Here is a 9,516-nt window from a genome sequence, read left to right on the forward strand (position 1 = left end):
TTTTTTCCCTTTGTGTTTCTTATAAAATCTTCATCCTTAACTTCCAGAACCTGTTTACTGTTTGTTTTAAATTTTACTTTATGGTAAATTAATCATTTTTTATATGGCAGAAGACTTTTGTTTTACTTTATTTTTAGTTTGTTTTTCTCAGATATCTCTTAATTCCCCAGATATATTGCCTAACATTCCTGTAAATGTATTTCTGTGACTAAATATTAAATGCAGGCCACAATTTATGTCCCTTCTACCATATGTCTTCAGTCATATCCTACAAGTTTGAAAAGTATCTCCTTCTTTTTCATACATCTTGATATATTTCTTTTTACATCTTCCTAAACCTATAGCAATTTAGAAGACTTGTTCTCAATTTCTAAGTGCAGAATTCTTTCTTATTTTTTCCTTATAAATATTCAATTTATTTTAACTTATTTAAGGGTTGTAATCAATAGTCACTTAATAAATTGTGTATTTGTATAGCTGAGTTACTCAAAATCTTTACATCTTTCGTTTTTTTTTTTTTTGCTCTATGAAGAAATTCGCTTTAACACGTACAACTTTAAGACTTTGCATACGTTACAACAGTGCATTAGGGATACAAGCTATAAAACACTTCCCATTCCTTTGGATTTTGCATATGATGGGTTTGCATCAGTCACTGCAGGTAGATTGAGCAAGCTTTGTTTTTGTGTTTGTTTTTTAAACATGCATTCAACTAGATGTGATTCTGAATAGATTAATACTCTGTTTTTATCATTATAGTTAGCTAAAAAATTGCCAGGCAGCCCACAAAACAGGATTTGCTGTAAGAACAACCCAGAGTCAGCTGGAGACTCATGGCGCTGGGACCTGCCGGGCGGGCCGCAGGAGTGCTAGCTAAGTGTCAGAGCATTAGGAAGAAAGTCCGGGCTGGAGGCGCCAGGCCTGCAGCACCAGCTGTGGAACCTCCATTATGTGACCGCACAGCTCCATCCTCAAACATCGCAGGGTGATCACCACTGAGGGGGCACGTAGCTGTAGGTGGGTGTTCCGGGGGCCTGATATGTGGGCACCTTGACTCGGTGAGGGGTGACAGGAGTTGAGGAGTGGGCAGTCAGCAGGGTACCTGCTGACATCGCCATAGTGGTCCCAGCCACCATGCCCATGGTGACCCCGTTGCCTGTAGGTGGAGGGATAGGTGCAGGGTACACCGTCGCCGGCATGCCATTGGGCTGCACCACCGTGGTGTGGTGTATGACGTGAGGAGGTGCTGCGTACAGGGGTTGTGTGCAGTATGTGCCTTGCTGTGCGTATGGGCTCTGCTGGGGGTAGGCACTTCGCACGGGGTACACGGCGGTCTGGTAGGGGTTGGGGGAGGAGGAGTATGGTGGCACTGCCCCACTGGTGGGGGAACAGGACACTTTGTAAGGTGTGCCAGGAGTGTAACCTGTTTGGAAGGTGGGGTTCGTTCCAGTGTACATGTTGGGGGAGTAGGCGGGAGCCGCTGCTGTGTAGCCCGTGGGGAAACCAGCTGGATAACCAATTCCTTTGGCATTTGCATAGGGAACCCCAGAGGAACCAGGGCTATAAATAGGATTCATGATTTCAAGAACATGACATCCACAACCAAGGCTAAGACAGGAGTCCAGATCAGCGCTGTCCAACAGCACTTTCTGCAGCGATGAAGCTCTTCTCCATGTGGGCCGTCCGATAAGCACCCATCAGCTAAAGTAACAATCGCTCCCCGCGCCGCGGCGGGCGGCCTGGGCCTCGCTGACCAGCTCGCCGGCGGGGGGAGCGCCGCGAGGCCTGCTCCAATGCGGGGCCCGAGCCGCCAGGGCCAGTCTCCGCCGCCGCCGCCGCCGCGGGCCTCTCCCCTGCTCCGCGCCCGGCCTGCCTCTCCGCAGCCCGCGCGACCCGCCCACGCTGCTACATCTTTTGTTTTTATATATTCTTTGATATTTTTGTTTTTCTCCCAACATTGGAGTATGAAAATTATTTTATAAATGAATAAGTTGAAAGACTTATATACAGTCAATGCTCATATTTCTATCTTCATTTAACTGTTTTTTATTTATCACATAACTATATATTTATGAATGCCTTTCTCCATTTAGTCCATTTTATTTATTTTATTTGTTTCAAAGTGAATTTCAGACACTGGTACACTTTAGCCCCTGAACATCTGAGGATAGATATATAATATTAACTAATTAGAGTTGTTTGCTTATTTTTAAATTTTATTTCTATATTTTCAATTAAAAAAATTGGTATGTGAAACTACATATGCTATATTTTTACTTAAATACAGTCAGATACACAAATTTAAATGTACCACTCAATGAATTCTGGCAAATGCATACACCCACGTAGTGTGTTGAATTTATCCTGCAGAAAATTTCTTCCTCCTACGCCCATTCCCGTTAATCCTTGCCCCAAACCCCAGAAGTTTCCACATTGTTCTGACTTTTTACCACCTTGGATTAGTTTGTTTTCTGGGCGTTTATACTAGTGGAGTTCTATGGCATCCAGTTTTGAGTAAGAGTTCTGTCATTCTACATGTTTTTGAGATTCACCCATGTTGTTTGTATAAATACTTGATTTGTTGTTGTTGTTTAATTTAAACTCTTTTCTTTTGAGAGGTAATCTTAGATTCATATGCTATTGTAAGATATAATGCAGAGAGATACTAAGTAACTTTTACCCATCTTTCCTCAAGGATGACATCTTATAAAACTAAAGTACAATAATTATAACCAGCACAGAGACATTGATAAAATTTCTCAATATTTCTCAGATTTTCCTAGTTTTACTTTTCTCGAAAGTATGTGTGTGGGTGTGTGCGTTTAGTTCTATGTAAGTTTATTATGAATGTAGGTTAGAGTGTCCTCCACTGCGGTCAAGATACAGATCAGGTTCATTACCATGAGAGTCCATCAGTTTGCCATTTACTGCCACACCAACACACCCTCCCCTAATTCGTGGAAATCATTAATTTATTCTCAACTCTATAATTCCATCATGAATTACATGAATTTATGTATATTACATAAATATTATATGAGAGGAGTTTTATACACTATATAATTTTTCAGGATTGGCTTTTTTTCACTGAGCATACTTGTCTGGAGATTCATTCAAGTCATTGAATGTAACAATTCCAAAAACTTAGACCATTTTTAATTAATTTGTTTTTATGTTGGAAATGGAAACATCTTGTATATTTTTTAACACTAGAAAAGAGGGGACTGGTGAAAGAGAAAGTTGACAAATATAAAGTTATTACCATGCAATCTTTAGTTGAAATTATTCTGTTTAATATAATAAATTTATATAATAAATTTAAAAATCTCAAACTACACTTCCACATACTAAACTTTTGAGGTGGAATGAAAATAGTTAATAAGAGAAATTTTATAGGAGCTAATGTCTGCATAAAAAAAAACCTTAAATAAACAACCTAACCTTGAAGTTTCCAAAGAACTAGTAAAAGAATAAATTAAGTCCTAAGTTTGTAGTAGAAATAAATAAAACTGAGACTAAAAACAATAAAAGAGATCAATTAAACTGAGAAATGCTTTTTTTTAAAGGTAAACAAAATTGGCGAAAATTTGGCTGGACTAATCAAGAAAAAAAAAGAGGGGTCAAAAAATACAATCAAAAATGAAAGATTACACATTACAAATGATACCACAGAAATAAAAAAGCACATTACATATTATTATGAACAACTATATGCTAACAATTTAGATGATCTGGAAGAAATGGATGAATTTCTAGAAATGTAAAATCTACCAAGACTGTCATGAGGAAACAGAAATGATATCTACATATACAATGTAATATTATTCAGCCATAAAAAAGAGTGAAATCTTGCCATTTGTGACCATGTTGTTGGACCCTGAGAACATTATGCTAAATACAATAAGTCAGACAGAGAAAGACAAATACTGTAGGATCTCTCTTATATGTGGAATATATCTATACAAACACACACTATTTATACACACTATGAACTATACACCATGTATATACTCTATAATATGTATGCTAGATATGTATGCTATATACTATAGAAAGATCGATCGATAGATAGATACAAGCTCATGGATACAGAGACCAGACTGGTGGTTGCCAGGGGTGGGAGGAAGGAGATGGGAGAAATAGTTAAATTGCTGTTTGTTTTTGTCTCGTTTAAATGAATTGAACAAAAAAGTAGAAATAAAAAGAAGTAGAAAATCCAAACAGACTAATATCAAGGAATAAGATTGAATTAGTAATCAAAAATCCTCCAACAAATGAAAGTCCAGGATCAGATGGCTTCACTTGTGAATCTGACTAAACAATTAAAGAAGAATTAACACCAATCCTTCTTAAACTGTTTCAAAAAACGGAAGAGAAAGGAGCACTTCCGAACTCATTTTATAAGACCAGACTTATCCTGATAGCAAAGCCCAATTAGGACACTAGAAGAAAAGAAAATTACAGGCTAATATTGCTGATAAACATAGATGCAAAAAGTCTCAAACAAAAATTAGCAAACTGAATTCAACAGCATATTAAGAGGATCATATACCATAATCAAGCAGGACATATCCCTGCGATGAAAGGATGTTTCAATATGTGTAAATCAATAAATGAGACATTAACAAAATGAAGAATTAAAATCATACAATCATTCCCACAGCTAACATCATACTCAACAGAAAAAGCTGAACACTTTCTCTCTGAGATTAAGAACAAGACAAGGGTGCCACTCTTGCCACTTCTAATTAACATAGTACTAAAATCCTAGCCAAAGAAATTAGGAAAGAAAAATAAATAAAAGGCATCTGAATAAGAAAGGATGAAGTAAAATTTTCTCTGTTTGTAGTTGACATGATCTTACATATAGTAAACCCTAAAGACTCCACAAAAAACTGTTAAAACCAATAAATGAATTCAATAAACTTGCAGGATATAAAATTAATATGCAAAAATAAGTTACATTTCTATACACTAACAATACACTACCTGAAAAAGAAATTAAGATCTCATTTACAATAGCATCAAAAAGAATAAAATATTTAGGAATAAATTTACTAAAGGAGGTGAAAATCTGTACACTGAAAACTATGAAATATTGGTAAAAGAAACTGAAGAAGACTCAAATAAGCTGAAAGGTATCTTGTGCTCAAGCATGGAAAGAATCGATGCTGTTATAATGTTCATTATACCCTAAATGATCTACAGATTCCAAGCAATGCTTATCAACATCCAATGGCATTTTTCCAAGAAATAGAAAAAAATCTTAAAACTTGCATGGAACCCATAAGACCCCAAATAGCTACAGCAATCTTGATCAAGAACAAAGCTGATTTCAAGCTGTGTTACAAAGATATAGTAATCAAAACCATATGGTAATGGCATAAAAAAGACATAGGCCACTAAAAACGAAAAAAGAGAACAGAAATAAACCTGACTAACATTTTTACAAAGGCGCTAAGAAGGGGCTGGCTCCATGGCCGAGTCATTAAGCTTTGCCAGCTCAGGGTTCTGCCAGTTCGGATCCTGGTTGTAGACCTAGCACCACTCCTCAGGCCATGCTGAGGTGGCGGCCCACACAGCACAACCAGGGGACCTACAACTAGAGTACACAACTATGTACTGGGGGCTTTGGGGAGAAGAAAAAAGAAGATTGGCCACAGATGTTAGCTCAGGTGCCAATCTTTGAAAAAAAAAGGCACTAAGAATACACAGTGGCGAAGGGATTGTCACTTCAATAAATGATGTTGAGAAAACACAATATCTGCATGTAAAAGAATGAAATTAGACTCCATATTATACCATGTACAAAAATCAACTCAAAATGGATTAAAGACTTACAAGTAAGACTTGAAGCTAACAACTTTTAGATGAAAACAGAGAAAAACTCCTTGACATTGTTCTTGGCCATGACCTTGTGGTTTTGACACAAAAAGTATAGGCAAAAACAGAAAAATATAAACAAATGGAACTACATCAAAGTGAAAAGTTTCTGCATGGCAAAAGAAACAATCAACAAATAAAAAGGTAATCTATTGAATGGGAGAAAATATTTGTGAATCATACATACCGTAAGAGATTACTATCCAAAATATATAAGAAGCTCATACAACTCAAAAGTTAAGTAAATAAATAAATAACCTGATTAAAAAACACTCAAAAGACATAAATAGACATTTTTCCAAGGAAGATACACAAAAGGCCAACAGACATGTGAAAAGATGCTCAATTTCACCAATCATAGGGAAAATGAAAGTCCAAACCACAATTAGACATCACCTCAAATCTGTTAAGATGGCTACTATCAAAAAGTCCAAATACATCATATGGGTGAAGATCTAGAGAAAGGTGACCACTTGAACACTGTTGCTGGGAATGTAATTGATCAGCCGTTATGGGAAACACTATGAAGTTTCCTTAAAAAATTAAAAATGCAACTACTAGGGGCCAGCCCAGTGGTGCCGCAGTTAAGTTCACATGTTCTGCTTCAGCGGCTTGCGGTTTGCCAGATAGGATCCCAGTTGCGGACCTATACATTGCTTGTCAAGCCGTGCTGTGGCAGGTGTCCCACATATAAAGTAGAGGAAGATGGGTATGGATGTTAGCTCAGGGCCAGTCTTCCTCAGCAAAAAGAGGAAGATCGGCAGTAGTTAGCTCAGGGGTAATCTTCCTCAAAAGAAAAAAATCATTAAAACTCAAAAAAGTAGCACAAATCTCCCTGGTAATGGTAAATGGATAGCCATAGTTAAATCTGCAATATGGTAATAGTGGTGTATAACTCACAACTCTAGTTTACAAGGTAAAAAAGTCAACATGGCAAAAATAACCAAAAATTCAATAATCTGTCATTAGTTACACAATACTAAAAAAATTTCAATTGTAGCAGCAAAAATCTAAAATTTGAGGAGGAGAAGAAACCAAAATATAAAGAATGTAAAATATATTGATGTTAAATTGTTAACAGTTCAAAACAGGATGTTATAAGTTTAAGGTATTTTATGTAAGCCTCATGGTAATCACAAAGAAAAATCTCATAGTAATTCTTCAAAAGAACATGATAAAAAGTCAAAGCATACAGTTACCAAAAACCTGAAAACACAGAAAAAGGACAGCAGGAAAAGGAAGAGAAACAAGGAACAATGGATATATAAAACAGCCAGAAAACAATTAATAAAATAGCAATAGTAAGTCCTACCTATATATAATTACTTAAAATTTAATATAAATTAAACTCTTCAATCAAAAGATAAAGAAAGGGTGAATGGATAAAAACAAGACCCAGTGATATGCTGCCTACAAAACACTCATCATAATTTTAAGGACACACATAGGCTGAGAGTGAAGGGATGAGAAAAGACATTTCAGCAAAAGTTAAACAAAAAAAGAAGTGGTAGCTATACTTATCACAGACAAAATAGACTTTAAACTAAACATGATCAAAAGAGATAAGATTATTACATAATGATAAAGGGATCAACACATCAAGAAGATAGAACAATTGTAAATATTTATGCACCCAAGATCTGAGTAGCTAAATATATAAAACAAAAACTAACAGACCTAAAAAGAGAAAGAAATAGCAATACAATAATTATTGGGGACTCTAATACCACATTCTCAACAACAGATGGATCATTCAGACAGAATCAATAAGAAAACAGTAAATTTGAGCAACAGTATAGATCAAATGGACCTAACAAACATATAATGAACATTCTGTCCAGCAACAGCAGAATACACATTTTCTCAAGCTCACGTGAAATATTTTTCAACATATCATATGTTAGGCCACAAAATAAGTCATAGTAAATTTAGGAAGATTGCAATCATCCAACTATCTTCTCTGACCACAATGGCAAGAAACCAGCAATCAAAACAAGAGGAAAACTGGAAAATCCAAAATCCCATGGAAGTTAGATAACATTATCCTGAAGAACCAATGGATCAAAAAAGAAATCAAAGAGGAAATAAGAAAGTTTCTTGAGACAAATGAAAATGGAAACACAACATACCAGAATTTATGGGAAGCAGCAAAAAGAGTTCTAAGAGGGAACTTCAAAGCAATGAGCCCCTACATTAAGAAGCAAGAAAGATCCCAAATAAATGACCTAATTCTACATCTTTAGGAACAAGAAAAAGAACAAATTGAGCCCAAAGTTAGCAGAAAAAAAGAAAATCATAAAGATTAGAGCAGAAATAAATTAAAGAGGACAGAAAAACAATACAAAAGATTAACCAAACTGAGTTGATTCTTTAAAAAGATAAACAAGCTCTTAGCTAGATTAACCAAAGAGAAAAGAGAAAGAACCCAAATCAAGAAAATTATACATTAGAAAGGAGTTAGCCTAGATTCACCAAGAAAAAAAAGGCTCAGATAACGAAAATCAGAATTAAAAGAGAAGACGTTACAACTGATACCACAGACATTCAAAGGATCAAAACAGGCTACTATGAATATCTATATGTCAACAAACTGGACAACCTAGAAGAAATTAAAAAAAAAATTCTTAGAAACAACTTACCAAGAACAAATCAGGAAGAATTAAAAAATATGAATAAACCAATTACTAGTGAGGACATTGAACCAGTAATCAAAAATCTCCCAGCAAAGAAAAGCCCAGGATCAGATAGTTTCACTGGTGAATGGTACCAAACTTTAAAAAAGTCCTTCTCAAATTCTTCCCCAAAACTGAAGAGAAGTAAACACTCTCAAACTCATTTTACAAGGTCAACATTAACCTGATACCAAAACCAGAAATAGATATTACTAGAAAAGAAAATTACAAGCCAATATCCCTGATGAATATCGATGCACGAATTATCAATAAAATACTAGTAAACTGAATCCAGCAGCGCATTAAAAAGATCATTCACCGTGTTAAAGTTGGGTTTACCGCTGGGATGCAAGAGCGTTTCAACATATGCAAATCAATCAATGTGGTGCATCACATTAATAGAATGAAAGAAAAGAATCCTGTAATCATCTCAATAGACACAGAAAAAGCATTTGACAAAATTTAGCATCCATTCATAATAAAAACTCAACAATTTAAACATGGAACATATCTGAACATATTAAAGGCCATATATGACAAGTCCACAGCTAACATCATACTCAATAGCAAAAGGGTGAAAGATTTTTCTCTAAGATTAGAAACAGGACCAGAGTGCTCACTCTCACCACTCCTATTCAACAGAGTACTGGAAATCCTAGCTAGAGCAATCAGGCAAGAAGAAGACACAAAAATTATCAGAATTGGAAAGAACGAAATAAAATTGTTCCTAGTAGCAGATGACATGATCTTATATAGAGAATATTTTAAAGATCCAACCAAAAATCTGTTAAATCTAATCAATACATTGAGTAAAGTTATAGGATACAAAGTTAATATACAAAAATCAGTAGCATTTCTTACACAAACAGTAAAATTTCTGAAAAAGAAATAAAGACATTGATCCAATTCACAATAGCATCAAAAACAATAAAATACTCAAGAACAAATTTAACTAAGGAGG

The 9,516-nt window shown here is 35.4% G+C and overlaps 1 protein-coding gene across 1 annotated transcript; it reads right to left on the reverse strand.

Moving 5' to 3' along the window:
* Positions 1 to 989: 989 nt before the first annotated feature.
* LOC139043212 (myelin-associated neurite-outgrowth inhibitor-like) lies at positions 990 to 1,577 on the reverse strand. Its single transcript, XM_070503511.1, has one exon. It carries the CDS (start codon positions 1,575 to 1,577, stop codon positions 990 to 992), a length of 588 nt encoding a protein of 195 aa, XP_070359612.1.
* Between the last annotated feature and the right edge of the window lie 7,939 nt (positions 1,578 to 9,516).

This window comes from Equus asinus, unplaced genomic scaffold, assembly GCF_041296235.1.
Source record: "Equus asinus isolate D_3611 breed Donkey unplaced genomic scaffold, EquAss-T2T_v2 contig_193, whole genome shotgun sequence".
Lineage (NCBI taxonomy): Eukaryota > Metazoa > Chordata > Mammalia > Perissodactyla > Equidae > Equus > Equus asinus.